The sequence below is a fragment of the Chiloscyllium plagiosum genome, chromosome 45, assembly GCF_004010195.1.
Source record: "Chiloscyllium plagiosum isolate BGI_BamShark_2017 chromosome 45, ASM401019v2, whole genome shotgun sequence".
NCBI classification, from domain to species: Eukaryota; Metazoa; Chordata; class Chondrichthyes; order Orectolobiformes; family Hemiscylliidae; genus Chiloscyllium; species Chiloscyllium plagiosum.
Genome location: NC_057754.1, coordinates 4,630,785 through 4,648,980, shown reverse-complemented (window position 1 = coordinate 4,648,980; position 18,196 = coordinate 4,630,785). Strand labels below are relative to the sequence as shown.

Below are 18,196 nucleotides of genomic sequence, written 5' to 3'. Positions count from 1 at the left end.
CTTTCAATTTCCACTGTTACATTTATTATGCATCGTCACAGTATCCTACCTGAATGGACTCTCTTCCATTCTCTTAGCTTACCTCCCGATCGCATCTGCTCTAATGATGAGGCATATAGCGGGAGGTACCGGGGGAAAGGCGGTGCGTTATGCTCAGGAAAGTTTTGTTTTGGCAGTGAAGATTCCTGGCACCGTCAATGACAGGGCTCTCAGCAGGACCTTTACTTAAAACGATGAAAGGTTCACTGTTGTACTGAACTGAAAACCCAGTAGTCCTTGCATCTGCAAGTTCGTAAGGAAGCATAATCATCAGCCACAGGGTGGAATATAGGAGGAAGGAAGTATTGTTGCAGACTCTAAAGAAAGATATGGTTAGTCCACAGTCTGCGCGGGTCCAATCGCTACAAAATCGGCAGGGAACAATTGCACTGCAGAGATTGCAGAGAGGTTTCACGGGATGTTCCCTGAAGTGAGAGGTCTCAGCAAAAAGTTAACTTTTGTTTGGGGTCTGTGGAGCAGAAGAGGCTAAGGGGGCAATTGATGCAGACATAATGGTGAGTGATATAGACTGGGCCGATTGTGATAAATACTTCCGCGATGTAGGCATGTCTTAGACCAATTGAATTAAGGTTAAAGTGAAAAATGAAGCATTTCGCGAGGATCTGATGGAAAAGCAAATTACCCAGGGGATGGGTCAAATATGGAACATGTTGCCTGAGAGGGTAAAATTGAACATAAACATAAAGGCTCTCTGCCTTTATTCCTGATGAAGGGCTTTTGCCCGAAACGTCGATTTTGCCTGTCCTCGGATGCTGCCTGAATTGCTGTGCTCTTCCAGCACCACTGATCCAGAATAAACACTGACAGTTTTGCCGTTGCTAGAACTTCAAAATTGGAGACAAAACGTACATCCTCCCCCCCCCGCCAAACCTCTCCATGGTCAGTGTTCCAGGACCAATGGCCTGCCATAACTGAATAAATCAAATATACCCATATATTTGCTCAAACCTCAGAGTGTTTAACATAGCTTGAAATTGACAAATGTTTTTACAAACTGCAGAGCATTCACACCAAGCAACAATTCTTATTGGCCCGAGGCTATACACACTGAACAACGTTTTGATTTTGTAGCCTTAAAAGGATTCAGATACACCATTAGAGTAACATGTTGTGCATTTACACAACATTACGCTTTTTGATCTTCTAAAAATGTGTATACCACAAGATCCAACAATTTTTAAATTATACATTTTGCATACAATAATATCCAAAAGTAGACAAGCAAAACCAATATCAAATCAAATATTAAAACACACTCAATAAGGCAGCAGAAGTTCTGTATGGACCTTATGAGAAAAATATTTAATTTCACCACCTAATGCCACTGTGTGCTGCCATAACCAACCGAAATTTTATAAGAAGATTCCAGGTATGAGAAACTTCAGTTATGAGGACGGATTGGAGAGGTTAGAACTGTTATCCTTGGAGAGAAGAAGCTAAGAGGAAATATGGTAGAAGTTTTCAAAATCATTAGGTGGCCAGATTGAGTAGGTAGGGAGAAATTGTTCCTACTGGTAGAAGGATCAAGAAGGAGAGAGCACAGATCTAAAGTGATTTGCAAAAAGAAAGAAAAAAAGACTTGTTCACACGATGAGTTGTTCATGTCTGGGATGCACTGCCTGGAAGTGTGGCAACAGCAAGCACAAATGATGCATTCAAGAGGGCATTGTATCGGGAAAGGGCAGAAGAATGGCACCAAATCATAATGCTCATGTGACGATAGGAAGGAGACCAGAATTGCATGCAATATTCCAACAGTGGCCTAACCAATGTCCTGTACAGCTGCAACATGGCCTCCCAACTCCTGTACTCAATACTCTGACCAATAAAAGAAAGCATACCAAACGCCTTCTTCACTATCCTATCTACCTGCGAATCCACTTTCAAGGAGCTATGAACCTGCACTCTAAGGTCTCTTTGTTCAGCAACACTCCCTAGGATCTTACCATTCAGTGTAGAAGTCCTGCTAAGATTTGCTTTCCCAAAATGTAGCACCTTGCATTTATCTGAATTAAACTCTATCTGCCACTTCTCAGCCCACTGGCCCATCTGGTCAAGATCCTGTTGTAATTGGAGGTATCCCTCTTCGCTGTCCACTACACCTCCAATTTTGATGTCATCTGCAAACTTACTAACTGTACCTCTTGTGAAACTTGAAAGGGTTCAGAAAAGATTTACAAGGATGTTGCCAGGGTTGGAGGATTTGAGCTATAGGGAGAGGCTGAACAGACTGGGGCTGTTTTCCCTGGAGTGCGGAGGCTGAGGGGTGACCTTATAGAGGTTTACAAAATTATGAGGGGCATGGATAGGGTAAATAGACACAGTATTTTCCCTGGGGTCGGGAAGTTCAGAACTAGAGGGCATAAGTTTAGGGTGAGAGGGGAAAGAGACCCAAGGGGCAACTTTTTCATGCAGAGGGTGGTACGTGTATGGAATGAGCTGCCAGAGGAAGTGGTGGAGGCTGGTACAATTGCAACATTTAAGAGGCACCTGGATGGGTATATGAATAGGAAGGGTTTGGAGGGATATGGGCCGGGTGCTGGCATTGGGACGAGATTGGGTTGGGATATCTGGTCGGCATGAACGGGTTAGACTGAAGGGTCTGTTTCCATGCTGTACATCTTCATGACTCTATGAAGAGCCAGTGCTGACACAATGGGTCTCTTGCTGCACCATTCTATGATTCCGTGAAGTAAATATGTAATGGAAATAAGGAACAAGTGACACCATTCTACAAGTTAAGGTATGGAACAAATAGACTGTGACACAGCCAATATCCTAGAAAAGAGATAACTATTATGTAAATTACTGAAAATTTAATTAACACAACCTGTTAACATCATCTTTGGATTTTAATACAAAATGCAGAATGTAGTAGACTTTTCATTTTTATTGTGTATTTAAGATCTAGATTTTACAAAGTGTTGTAATTATTTTTACAGCCAGATTTTCATAACTGTGCAACCCTATTATTATTTTAACTTTATTTTTATTTTAATGTTGCCTATAAACATGTGATGAATTAGAATTACTTATCTTATTTAAATCATTATCATAATTCTTGCCACCACAAGAAGCAAATTATCTATCTACCCACAAAACCCTCAGAAACTCTTTTACAAATTCACTGCTCCCAAAAAAACCAAAGGAAAAAATTTCAGACCAAGTTTAGTGGAGAAAAGCTCATTGCCAATGTTGTTTTTCCATTATTGTTATTAAAATCTTTTGCAAATCTTTTACAAAAACAACTACATATATATATTTAAAAACCCGAATACAAAAGGATAGAGGCAGTACAACTGTGTCATATCACAACACTATTAATAATAAACTACCTGCTATTCTACAAGAACAAACGTATCTACTGAAACGAAACTACAATCAAAATAAATAAAGGTTAAATTAAGCTGAATTCAAGTTAAACTAAATTACATCACATTACCTTAGTCTATTTCACTCACCGCACCTCCACTGAAGCTTCCATCCCTGGGAGCACCAGTCACTGTACCCATATTTTCACAACTTCACACTCCCAGGGCCCTACGGGCACCCAATCCGATTCCCACAGCTATACCATGGCCCTGGTTAATGTTGCCGATAAGTCTGCATCTATATAATTTAGGAAGGATCGCCACGTCTTATAAAACTGCTCCGTTTTGTGGTGCACCATATTTTTATGATAGTCTCAGGGGAGATGCTACATCACCAGTCTGCACCATCCCATAAGACCTGGGGTTTTTTCTAATATCCAATTCATTAGAGTGTTCTTCCTCGCACAGTGCGTAAGAACGTTACACAACCTCTTGCCATGTTCCCCAGAGAGGGCAAGTTTGGCAGCCCCAGAAGAAGAAATACCAGATCCACCTTGACTTCAATTCCCAAGATTTTATTCAGCTCCCTTACTATGCCACTCCAATATCTTCGGATCTTGTAACATGACCAAAAGCAGAGTGTAAGAGTGCCTATACTAATTTTACATTTGGGACATCAGGAGACGTTCCTCTCTTGAATTTGGCTAGCCTGTCTGGTGCCATATGAGTCCTGTGTAAAATCTTCAATTGCATGGCCTGCGCTTTATTACATATTGTGAGTTTCTTCACATTTTCCCATATATCTTCCCATATATCTGCCAATGTTGTTTAGAGCTTACTGGATCATTATTGGATCTTACTTTAATCAGCTGACTGATAGACAGAATCTGTTAAAAATATGAAGCCAGAGCAGGAAGAATTTTTGTTACTGCTGGAACACCAGCCTCCAGACCCCAGTCAGAGGACTAGGGGAAAGAAAGGTAGGTGGTGTTTGGATAAGTTACTAGGGTTTGAAACAATGTCAGGGAGGCTAACTTCAGTTCCTTAGTACTGCTCAGTTTAGTACAGAATGGAGACCACCACACCCAACAAGAACACAGCCCACACATCAGGTCTGCAAGTCAGGTAAACTGGTTCTTTCATGCCTGGAGCTGAATTAATTACAGTCGAAAAGTGTGGTGCTGGAAAAAACACAGCAAGTCAGACAGCATCTGGGGAGCAAGAAAGTCGACATTTCAGGCATTAGCCCTTCATCAGGAATTCTGATGAAGGGCTTATGCCTAAAACATCGACTCTCTTGCTCCTCGGATGCAACCCAACCAGCTGTGCTTTTTCCAACACCATAATTTTCAACTCTGACTCTCCAGCATCTGCTGTCCTCACTTTCTCTCAGTCGTTGAACCAATTACAGCCCATCATAGGATGAGACCCTGAAATAGTCCTTAATATATTGACAGGGGACCAAGGTTGACTATAGGTTTTCCTTTCCAGGACTCTAGGGCTCTTGATAGTGTCCCTATCTGAGCCAGGGGGCCTGAGTTCCAACTAGTCTGGGAGGCATGTAATAACATCGCTAATCAGAAAATACTCCACCCAGAACTTAATTTCTGAGATGGCAGGAAGGGAATGGGAATCTCCCTGATTCTAATTTGCTCAATTATCTGCCTCCCACTTTCCCCTCCTCTTCTTGGGAGGGCAATATTCCGTTCAGGTCTTAGCAAAGCAGAACATTACTATAATTGCAGGGACCATTTGTTTACGCCCACGACCCATCAAGAGTAATATAGTTCTTCAGGCCACATTTGCTTATACTATAATGCATAGAACATAATGGTGCTCCCAAATTCGAATGTTAAAGATGCACGTTGAACACGGCATCATTTCCACCTTGTACTACTCACATAAAATTGACGTTTTCAACTGATCCTTGCACCTGTCCAGTCACTGTGCCTCTCGCTGTGTTCTTTACCCAACCAACCAGGCCTAGCTTTCTGGCCTGTTCCTCAGTATACTGAAAAAAAATCAAAACAATAAAATATTACTGATACAGTATGTGACAACACAACAGGGGAAATGGGTACAGAGGGATCTAAGTCTATGTGTGTAGAAGTCATTCAGGGTGCCATTACAGGTTGGGGAACAGATACTTAAAGCATACAGCAATCTGCTTTGTTAATAAGGGTATAGATTACAAAAGTAAGGATATTATGTTGAAACATTAGTTCAGCCTCAACTGAAGTACTGTTTTCGGTTCTGACCACTGCAATTTAGTAATGATGTGAAGAGATAGGAGAGATTGTAGAAAATATTCTTGAGACTAATTCCAAGGATTTGCGTTAGGAACTTCAGCTACAGACTGGAGAGGTTGAGACTGTTCTCCTCAGAAAATGTCAAGAGGAGATTTGATAGAAGTGCCCAAAATCATGAGGGGTATGCACAGTGTAGGTAGAGAGAAACCATTCCCGAAGGATTGAGCACCAGAGGGGACATGGGACACAAGCAAAAAATATTTTTTATGCAGCAAGTGGTTGGGATCTCGAATAGACAGCCTAATATTGTGCAAGTTGCAGATTCAATTAAGAAATTGAATTATTGACTGAATTGGAAGAACATGCAGGGCGAGAAGCAGAAGTGGGAGAGTGTCATTAGTTGAATTGCTCCAGAACTGACATGATGGGCTGAATGGCCTCCTTCTAAGCCTCAATTATACTTTGACATTTAGTAGACTTTCACAGGCCTGAATGGTGTGTAGGATTCCTCTAAGTATTGTTTCAAGGGACATCTGAAAATGTCACAAATGGACCAGGAAACAGATTAATGTGAACAACATGAAAACAGGTTAATGTGAACATGAAAACTTGTTTATAAGCTGCTTTCACTATTGTTTACTGACTTTGTGCTGAAATTCAATCTGCTGTCCATCATAGTTTTGCTGACATAGGGTTGGAACACTTTCAGGCCTCGACTGTTGAATTTAAAAGGGGAGCTTACAGTTCTCAGTGCATTAAAGGTCAATGTTCAGGATGTCAACTAGACTAGTCTGGTCTTGGTTACTTGTCAAATAACTGCTGGCTGAGTGCACTGCAAAAACTGGAGGACAGTTGCCCGATTATCATCCCCCAAGTTAAAACTCATTAAAGCATTTGAAGCCATTCTTCCTCCAACAGAGACATTGTGGCCCAGGGGAAAGAGATAATAGTCTATTATAATGGCCCATTTATCAGACCTAGATTACGGATTTTCAAAGTACAGTGGATAATTTCTGTCCCTGAGAGCAGCTGCTATTTCGCAAAATTAATCCAATATGATTTAGGAACTACGTTTTCATTCATATGTATTCATCAGCAGTATATCCAGAGGGCCATATCTCGTATTAATATACTATAGTCTCTGTATCAAACTAACTATATATGTCAACAGCTCACTGTATAATCTAAGAAATACATTTGATAAAGCACCAGCATTTCAGTCTAAAGGTGTGGTTATTTCAAATTGTTGGGAATCACAAGGAAAAACATTGGCAATGTCGTAAACAATTATGCAGTGGATGAGCAATGAACAAAAGTAGAGATGGAAATGTGTTGCTGGAAAAGCGCAGCAGGTCAGGCAGCATCTAGGGAACAGGAGAATCGACGTTTCGGGCATTAGCCTGAAGAAGGGCTAATGCCCGAAACGTCGATTCTCCTGTTCCCTAGATGCTGCCTGACCTGCTGCGCTTTTCCAGCAACACATTTCCATCTCTGATCTCCAGCATCTGCAGACCTCACTTTCTCCTCAATGAACAAAAGTAGGCCACTCAGCTCTTCGCACCTACTTTGCTGTTCAATAAGATCATGGCTGATCTGATTTCAACCTCAACTCAACATTCCTGCATATACCCAATAATTTTTCATCCCCTTGGTAATCAAGAAGTTGTCTACCTCTGCCATAAGAATATATAAAGATTCTGCATTGACTGCCTTTTGAGGAAGGGAAGTCAAAGACTCACAACTCAGAAAATTTTGATATAAAAATCTTTTCCTCATCTCTGTCTTAAATTGGTGACCCCTTATTTTTAAATTATGACCCCCAGATTCTTCCACAAGTCACCTGTCTCTTCTAAACTCCAGTGGATACAGGCCTAGCCTTTCCTCACAATGCAATCTGCTCATTCCAGGTATTAGACTAGTAAATCTTCTCTGAATTACTTCCAGCATATTGACATCCTTATGCAAGCATAGTAGACTTCCTTATGCAAGTACTGTAACCAGTACCTGTACACAGTCCTCCAGATGCAGTCTCACCAATGCCCTGTATAAGTGAGGTATACTCTCCCTACTCCTGAATTCAATTCCCCTGGCAACAAAACTTAACAGTCCACAGGGAATTTCCTGACTTACGAATGTCCGAATTGTGAAAGTTTGTACTTACAAAGAGGATCATTCTTATCATTTTAAGGATACACTCTGCAAGTAGGAACGTTCTCTGAAACGTTTCAGAGAACACCATTGGGACACCCGGACCAACCAACCCAACCACCCCGTGGCTCAACACTTCAACTTCCCCCTCCCACTCCACCAAGGACATGCAGGTCCTTGGACTCCTCCAACACGACGGCTGGAGGAAGAGCCTCATCTTCCTCCCCCAAGTCCCTCCTCCCTACCTTTTATCTTAGCCTGCTTGGCACACTCTCCTCATTCCTGAAGAAGGGCTCATGCCCGAAACGTTGATTCTCCTGCTCCTTGGATGCTGCCTGACCTGCTGCGCTTTTCCAGCAACACATTTTCAGCCATAATCCAGAGTATGCCTATATGAACTTTCTTGATTACTTGCTGCGTAACTCTTCACACATCAAGAAGGAAAACAAAACCTATAAAACCTATAAACAATGTTTTTCTTTTGATTGAGAAACCTAGGTGAAGGTTTAAGATTGCCTGCACAAAGTAGAACTAACACTGAGATGCAAGATGAGCTTATTCAATAATTCTTCTCAGCCAGTCCCTGGGGACCGAAGACAACCTTCAATTCATTTCAGTGGATCCTGTCATAGCTGGCAAGTCCAGTGTGTATCAGCAGACTCTTCGTTATTACAGGAGGAAAGGGGTACTTGAAGGTTTGAATGGACGTTGTCTGAAGGTTTGTACACTCCCTTCAGCTACCTAATTTTGTCTCGAAAAGTTCCCGATTATGCAATGCCTCAGAAATGAGGAATTAGAAATGAGTTGACACCAAATAGCAAAAGACCGACATAGAGGTAGAAAGGTCCACATATTCGGAGAGAGAGTAAGTTACAAAACAGATGGTACAATCAGTATGGATTTGAAGGCTGGAGAGAAAAGAAGAGCATCAATGAACATTCATTTAATAGAATCTCCTTGCTATTAACTCTTGTATCGCATAGATTGGTGAATATAATGTGACAGTAGCCACGGCAGCCACTGACACTCAGAATGACAGCACATTCAGAATTTTCCTCCGACCTCCAATGTCTGCATAGCAAGAAATAAAGCACAACCAGATTATTCTGTAGCGACCAAAGTACCAGCCTGCAGAAGAACCACTCAAAGCCACTGCCAGTTCACCACTTCAATCTCAGGAGCTTGTCACAGACAAGCAGTCAGCTACTTGTTAGAACCATTAGATTGTACAGTCATGGGTCATGCATTGTTGATTGGGAAAGGGTAACAAAAAGAAGCAAGAGATACCAATATCATTCAATAGAATAAAAATTAATAGCACTTCAGCCAAGCAGTGTCCAAAGAGTGCTCCAGTGGTTCTGGACAGACTGTAGAACAAGACAGGAAACATATTTTTGGCAGTTCAAGACGTCTGTGTTGAGGGAAAATTGAAGATCAAGAACGGGAATTCAGAAGAACGTTTATTCAATAAGAGCCTAATCACTAGCTCACTCAATGGGCAAAGGTAATTCAGCAACTACATCATAAACTCCTATCTGTTGCACCCTTAGTTGTGTTCATAGAACATTACAGTGCAGTACAGATCCTTTGGCCCTCAATGTTGCGCTGACCTGTGAAACCAATCTGAAGCCCATCTAACCTACACTATTCCGTTTTCATTCACTTGTTTATCCAATGACCATTTAAATGCCCTTAAAGTTGGCAAATCAACTACTGTTGCAGGCAGGGCATTCCACACCCCTACTATTGAGTAAAGGACCTACCTCTGACAGCTATCCTATGTCTATCAGCCCTCAATTTGAAGCTATGTCCCCTCGTGCTCGCAATCGCCATCTGAGGAAAAAGGCTCTCACTGTCCACCCTATCTAACACTCTGATTATCTTATCAATTAAGTCACCTCTCAACATTCTTCTCACTAACAAAAACAGTCTCAAGTCCCTTAGTCTTTTTTCATAAAGACCTTTCCTTCATACCAGGCAACATCTTAGTAAATCTCCTCTGAACCCTTTCCAACGCTTCCACAGCCTTCCTAAAATGCAGTGATCAGAACTGTGTGCAATACTCCAAGTATGGCCGCACCAGAGTTTTCAACAACTGCCACATTATTTCACGGCTCTGAAACTCAATCCCTCTACTAATAAAAGCTAACACACTGTATGCATTCTTAACAACCCTATCAACCTGGGTGGCAACTTTCAGGGATCTATGTACATGGATACCATGATCTCTCTGCTCATCCATCCTACCAAGAATCTTACCATTACCCCAGTATTCTTTATTCCTGTTACTCCTTCCAAAGTGAATCACCTCACACTTTTCTGCATTAAACTCCATTTGCCATCTCTCAGCCCAGCTCTGCAGCTTACCAATGTCCCTCTGTAACCTGTAACATCCTTCAGCATTATCAACAACTCCACTGACCTTAGTGTCATCTGCAAATTTACTAACCCATTCTTCTATGCCCTCATCCAGATCATTCATAAAAATGATAAACAGCAGTGGTCCCAAAACAGATCCTTGTGGTACACCACTAGTATCTGAACTCCAGGATGAACATTTCCCATCAACCACCACCCTGTCTTCTTTCAGCTAGCCAATTTCTGATCCCAAACCGCTAAATAACCCTCAATCCCATACCTCCATATTTTCTGCAATAGTCTACCGTGGGATATCTTATCAAATGTTTTACTGAAATCCATATACATCATATCAACCACTTTACCCTCACCCACCTGTTTGGTCACCTTCTCAAAGAACTCAATAAAGTTTGTGAGGTACAACCTACTCTTCAGAAAACTGTGTTGACTACTCCTAATCAACTTATCCCTTCCTAGATGATTATAAATCCTCTCTCTTATAACCTTTTCCAACACTTTACCCACAACCAAAGTAAGGCTCACTGGTCAATAATTACCAGGGTTGTCTCTACTCCGCTTCTTGAATAAGGGGACAACATTTGCTATCCTCCATCCTCCTTCATTGCCATCTTTTATCAGCTTGTCCATATTGATGCCTTTGTTATGTTTCAGAGTTTTGTAGCACACAAATTTGCAGGAACTGTTTTTCAAAATGCTGCCTAATATTCCTAGTTATCTGAACCAATGCTGTGTGAGTGAGGTTTCAGTTTTGGATAGCCAGACTGTCTTTGATCAGGCAAAATTCTAGACTGTCTTAGAGAGGAGGACTGGGAACCAGACCTTTGGCTCTGAATTCTGGGTGGCATCCAGCAAAATGCTTGCATCTAAGTGGATGTAGTCTACACCTCCTGAATAGTATGGATTCTGGGATCTCAGAAAACACTGTATTTAACTAACAACTCTAACGGTTGGTACTGGGATGGTTAAAGGTTGTGTAAAGAATTGTCAAACTGTTAATCAGCTTGTGAGTTAGTATATATACACAACCCAAGAATGTAGAAATAAGACTTCACATATTACTTCATGACACTCTCCAATGGAGAAGTATGAAGATATAAAAACTATCATTCATATATGCTAACACTAGATTATCTTCTTTGGTGAATCATGCCCTCAGAATACACTGATTCTAGGATAATTCCAGTTATGCACATTTACTAAGTCAGGATAATGTTGGAAGGCAAAATTCAGTTTGTGAAATTTCTTATAGTGATAGATTCAGAAAAAGTGCTTCCAATTTTATTAAATGGGGAAGAAAATGTAGGAGATAAGTTTCTGTTCACTATTAGTGTCAATTAAAAATAGGCTAAATGTTATAATATATTTTTAGGGCTATGATTTGATGATGCTGTGCTCAGTTATCACAGGGAATTAGCATTACTGTTTGCTCGACAAATTATACACTTCATACTTGGACATCCAAGTCCAAATATGCAGATGATATATGTGGAAAATCAGAAGCTTCATATCCTCGCTCCTGTACCTACAGCATCAGCGATGGGATATATATTGTAATACTAACTTAGTGAGGGTAAAATCATGGGAAATCCACAAATTTATTACAAAAATCATTGACATTTTTGGTGTTTTTTTGCTCCTGCTTCAGCAACTGCATTGTCACACATTGATGCATTTTTAAGTGTTTTTCCTGTTGAATCTCAGTCATAACTGAAATCCCATGTAACTGCAGCAAAAATATCTAAATTAGTCTATAATTCTGGACCACAAATTCAAGACTATTATTAATATATCCAATAACATATTATAAAAGCAATAATTCATGAGAAACCTCTGTTCAGAGGGGTGAGAACACGGAACTCACTAGAATCGGGAGTGGCTGAGGTAAACAGTACAGATGCTTTTAAATGGAGCTGGATAAACACAAGGGATTAAAAATAGACATATGCTGATTCAGTGAGATTAACAAAAGTTGAGAGATGACTCATTAGAGCATAAGTAACAGCACCATCAGACAGACAGAATGGGCTATTACATGCTGTAAACTTCTACGTAATTCTAATTTTGGGGGCCTCTCTGTTAGCATGCAACTTAAAGTACACCTCTTTAAACCCTAAACACACACTAATTTTCAAGTTTCCAACTTCACAAGTTTCACTTTGAATTTCTTTTAGAAATCATTCCAGGAGAAAACAGTCACATTTTCTGGGGTGAACTGTAACAAAGGGTTTACCTTATGAAGACCTGAGAAGAGGGACTTATCTTATTTAGAAAAGCTGAATAGGTTGCACTTAGATCCATTAGAATTTTGAAGATTGAGAGATAATCTAATTGAAACACACAATATTTGCAAGACCCTGGATAGGGTGGAGGAGACTGAAGCTAATCAGGATATTTGTTTAGAAACAAGAGAACTCCTTTTTAAGACAGGTAAGGAGATTTTTTTTCTCTTAAAAAGGTAATTAGAAAGGGGAAATCTCTTCCCCAAAAGGCAAAAGGGTGAAGAGTGTTTAAATGCATTCAATGCTGAGTTTGATAGATATTTTGACAGACTGGTCAGACAAGGGTTATAGGGTGCAGACAGCAAAGTGGAGCTGGAGGTGAAACCACACCAGATTGGCCATGATTTTATTTGATGGTAAAGATAAAGTTACCATAATCCTTCTGGATTACAGGCTGCTCTCTCATTACAGACAGACTATTGGTGGTGGTTTAAATGGAGGATCACCATTCTTCAGTGAGGGAACAGGTTGAGAAGGAGGTTCCTTCATGTTAATCTCAGTCAGTGTGAGAACTGAACCCATGCTGTTGCTGTTATTCTGCATTATAATTCAGCTGCCCAGCCAAATGAGCTAATTAACAGGCACAATATAGTTACCTCTATGAATTCTCTGTGCTTTCATGTATGCCTTTATTCGGGACATGACACTGAGCTGACACAAGGAGAAATGCTGTGATCTTGGTACAAAGTTTGGCGCAGAGAGGACTAAAGCCAAATTCAATTAAATTTTGTCAGCTCATGAACTAATGCTTTCGGTGTGCACTTATGTGCATCTTTCTCAATATGGTTATAAAAAGGTAGGGTAGCCAGATATACCCAAGTTTCCCAAAAAGACACATTCTTAATTTCTATTGCTGAGTAATAAATAGGCAGGCAACCTGGCCATGTTCTGCAGCGAAAGAAACATAAAAAAAATTAGAGAAACGAAGATTAAGATGCTGAGCAGTAAAGCTTCTTCCATTTTACTGATTTCTACAATCACTAAGAATTCCATGTCAGAAGCAAGGGCATAGGAGAGAATAATTATAAGCATCACTTTTAAAGATTTGAAGATATTTCTTTCAAAAAGTTTGAAATTATCTCATGGCAATACCAAGTTGTAAAAACAACTGGAAATGCATTCAACAGAACCAAATCAGTATCTTTTCTTTGCACAACAGAACATTGCCAATAAAATCAAGTCATAATGAAGGTAGATAATAAATAACTAAAGATGGTGGTTACGGATACAAAAATCTCATTTAATCCAGGAAGCAATCAGCAGCCTGAGAGAAGTCAACACTGTTATGATTATTCATGGATCAACTGGCAACATTATCAATGGCACGTATAAATCATAGCAGATGGCTCAAGGAAGTAAGTATTTTAATAACCAATTTCAATTGCAGGAGAATAATCATCCATCAACAACTTTCAGGTACCTTAGCAAACAATATATATAGGATACTAATTCTTTTTTCTCCAGGAGGGAAGTTTCATTGATTTCATTCAGTCCAAATCTTAAATGGCAAAACAGAGTCAATTTATTCTTTAATTAGCATTTCATAAGATTAACTGCATGCTAAGCCAAGGCGCCTGTCAATCATAATTATCAAGGCAGCTGTGACAAGCCTGATGAGAAATATTTAGCTTCTAACAAAGCAAAACTAGTCCCAGATGAAGTGTAAGATTTCTATAAAAGAAACTTGAATATGATTTCCCAAAAAATGCATCTTTAAGTGAAAACAAAGGAATTAGTTTGTTGTGCTATAAAAATTTTTGTTTACTCAAAATGGAAAAGACAAAAACATGAAAGTTATATTGAAGGTGAAGCTATTAGTTCATCTTTTGGATGAAAAAATTCATACACGTTTGTTTAGATTTGAGGGAGAGAACGTAATTTTACAATAACAACCTCCCCCAATATCTCTTTGATTAAAACTAGAATTTGTAGCATTGGAAAATTATAAAATCTGAATTAGGAGATCTGAAAAAAAAAATTTCCGCTGTATCCTATTCTTCACAAAGCTCTCACTTTGATGTTGAACGTCATTCCAAATCATTTTCAATCTTTCCTCATTCAGGCCAATCCATTGTTCAATCACCATGATATTGAGAATGCAACTCTACCTTCAACTCCAGTTTTGTCTCCCATTGCTGAATAGACTGTCTCTGGTTGTAAATAATATGTAATTCTAAATAAATAAGAGAATGATTGATGGATAGAAAGGAATGGGGGGGAAGCAGGGTGAAAAGGGATGAGGGATAAATGACATTTTAAACCCCAGATTAGTGAGGTCAGACGGCCAGTTTCTGTGCTGTAAATTCCATGTGATTTAAATCTGTCATCTCTTCACCCAGTTCTCCTTCCCAGAAACCTGCTTGAAGTGTGACACGCTCACGCCCTGGTTCTGACCCCAGAGAATTCTCCAGGATTCAGCTAATGATGCACCTCAACATCTTAGTGTTATTTTTGTGGAAGACAGTTCTAAGTGATGATTACTGACACAAATGCACGTGGCCCTTGTAAGTTGTTCTTGCTGCTTACAAAAATACTGACCTAAATTTTGTAAATGTGCCAGCGGCAAGGAACCTCATCTGTCAGAAACTGCAAAATCACAGGGAATGTGCTCATGGTTTTCAGATAAGTGGCAGGCGAGACTCTTTGCCTCCAGCATATACTTGGATAATTTAAATGGTTCTGTATTATCTTCCATACAAAAGGAAAGCAAAAAATTAGTTGTTGCTTATTTCATATGACTGCTTACTGGAATAGACTTATGCCGGACTTATCGAGCTGCATTTTTGAGGAGATCCCCAGCATGGTGGATAGGGAAGAAAGAACTTCCTGCTGTTTTTTCCAGATAATATCAACTCAAGACCTCCCTCATACCACTTTAGTGTCAGCTGAGATTACATCTATACCTTTGAATCTATATCCTCCCAGAGGCAAAATTCCACCAAGAAATGGAAGTTGACAGTGACTGGGTTATTTGAAGGAGAACAGTGATCAGGAATTAATGTAACATCAAAAGGAGAATGTATGCCACAAAATATGCACGATGTGCATATTTACTTGCACGATGTGTTAAGTTTCAACTATTACCTTCCAAGAGGTGGCGAAGTAGCCTAGTCAAATGAATTTGAAGATTTATTCTGGATGACGCTTACCTATTCATTTACTCATTTCTCTGAAAATGCAGGTATTAATGTCCCCCTTCAAGTAAATACTCACATTAGACACACTGTACCCTGGAAGATCTAACTTGCTGAGGTAAGAAATAGATTCCTTTGATTTCATCATTCTTACCTTTCGAAAAAAGACACCTAGAAATGGAACAGAATAAAAATAGTTAATAATTTAAGATACTCGACAGGGACCATAGCAGACTTGCTTACATTGAAAAACTGCCAGACCAAAGAATTCAAAGCAGCCAGAGGTGAGGATTTGGATGCAAATCAAGATTCTGCAAGGCCATCAGATGAATTGGCTTCTGTGGCAACATCATTGTAAAGCTTTCACAAACTTTGAAACTGGACCCTCTGCACTAAAGTCCAGCTTATTACTCTGTTTCAGGAAAAGGATCCCAGTGTTGACATCCAACTGATGGAATATTCTTCTCAGGCTATGGAACTGACTAAAGTCCCAGAGCCAATCCCCTGGACATCCCCACCCAGATCCACATGTCCTCCTGCCCCTGTAATCAAGCTTCTACTTAAAATATGTTCGCACAGATAAAACAGACAAACATTTCCTGCCTCTAGGTCCAAGGGCAGATGACATTCGCGTTCTGACAAATCAAGTGACTATCAGGTCCTGATAAAATGCTTAATTTTTGCCATTAATCTCCTTCCTGCAACATTCCACAAAATGCTGTTTTGATACTCAATTTCTAGAATTGGGTGCTTTTCTGTATCACATGAGTTGAGACCCTTTCATGTGGACTAGTGGGTGACTTTCATCCTATTATGCTCAGTTTTTCTCCAGTGTTCGGCATCACTAATTAAAAATGGTCATTATGCCCAGAATATTTGATTACGTGCTCATTTATACACATCAATGGCTCTTGTGTTGTTTGTTATTTTCATCACATCAGCAAATATTTCCACAAATAAATTAATTTAAAAATTGTCCTGTAGCTCCAATCTTAACTGTTTCCCTACTTCTGACGTTTACTAAGAGACACACACTAGACAGAGAACAATGAGCTTTCAAATTTCCTGAACCATAGCATTAGTCCACAGATGTTGAACAATGCATTAAGGTTTCTTGTCTGCCATTTCAACAAAGGTGTCAATTAATTTATTCAAACCAATTAATACCTGTTCTAAAGGAACTCAATAATTAACACTGTTGTGTCCAAATGTATTAATTAAGTGGGTGGTAGGTGAAGTGATCTCACTGCTCAATCTATATAGTTCATTGGAAGTCCAAAATGATTTTGTGGTCAGTTTTCAGAAGAAAAGCACTGGTTCATGCTTAATAGAAGATAACAGCAAGGTGGAGTGGAAAATCTGACAGTGAGTCATTGAAGGTCTGGGGGCAATAATACCTGGTTGCAAAGAAGATATCAGAAGGAGAAAACATTTTTGTACGGTCAGGAAAGATACATGAAAAAGTGATATAGAGGCTTAGTGATGCTTAGCATCTCTACTTCCTTTTAATTAAACAATAATTAGTGACCATTCCTGGCTAGGAAAGTTTATCTTTTCTTTCAGGGCAGTAAGTTCTGCTGCTCAACACTCACATCACCAGCAGATGGAGTTTGTGCTTTCCCCAGTGAGAGACCAATATTACATCAGGATCCTAAATATGGCGTTTAAAGCAATTTCAATATTTTAACAAGGCTTCAATCCATTTCTAGTGGGTCAATTAGTTGCCTATATTGAAGACTGCTCAAAAATCAAGTTTGACTGGCCTCAGACAGGAAGGTGGATGGCTTTTCAAAAAAAAAAGCATTCTTTGTTTGCCTGCTACCCAGTTTCCACTGAGAATAATAGCAGTTGGCAAATGGAAATAGCCTCCTGTAAGCCCTGACACACAAACATCACGAAGTTCAACTTCAACTTTCTCGATTTAAATTGCATAGATTCCCTTTCAAACGAATGCAATTCTGAACCTGGAGAATTTATATTATCTTTTTCACAGATTGGCCTTTGCTCTCAACTTTTTCTTTATTTTAGGTTACAGTTTCTTCACTACTTTTACTGGAATTGGAGTTTACGGCAGGAACTAATGATTGACACTTATTCTACAACGGTGAATAAAAGAGAATAAAATGCCACTGCAGTGCATTGCAATCTAGGTGAAAAGGTCTTTAGTTATGTCAGAAAGTGATTCTCCAATATAGAATAAGTCAGATTAATCTTAGATGCTAAGAATTCGACTATTCTGTGACTAGAATGGGAACAATCTGCTTAGATAATGGGTTCTTGTCTGAAGATGAGAGTGTATATTATTGGTAACTGTCAGGTACTCTGTGGGTTCTAGGCAAACTCAATGACTGCAGATGCTGGAAACCAGATTCTGTTTTAGTGGTGCCGCAAGAGCACAGCAGTTTCGGCAGCATCTAAGGAGCAGTAAAATCGACGTTTCGGGCAAAAGCCCTTCATCAGGAATAAAGGCAGAGAGCCTGAAGCGTGGAGAGGTAAGCTAGAGGGTGGGGGTGGGGAGAAAGTAGCATAGAGTACAATGGGTGAGTGGGGGAGGGGATGAAGGTGATGGGCCACCCTCTCCTCCCTGACCTATCACCTTCATCCCCTCCCCCACTCACCCATTCTACTCTATTCTA

General features: G+C 39.9%; 1 protein-coding gene across 5 annotated transcripts in view; it reads right to left on the bottom strand.

Moving 5' to 3' along the window:
* Positions 1 to 18,196, bottom strand: part of LOC122543853 (acylphosphatase-2-like) — a 65,267-nt gene that overhangs the window by 15,551 nt on the left and 31,520 nt on the right. For 4 of the 5 annotated variants that reach the window (XM_043682683.1, XM_043682684.1, XM_043682688.1 and 1 more), the window contains exons 3-4: positions 15,640 to 15,731; positions 5,273 to 5,382 (exon numbers count right to left, since the gene is read on the bottom strand). In XM_043682683.1, the coding sequence (XP_043538618.1) occupies positions 5,273 to 5,382; positions 15,640 to 15,731 (202 nt within the window). The remainder of the gene's footprint in view (positions 1 to 5,272; positions 5,383 to 15,639; positions 15,732 to 18,196) is intronic. The other variant, XM_043682685.1, reaches the window with a different exon arrangement.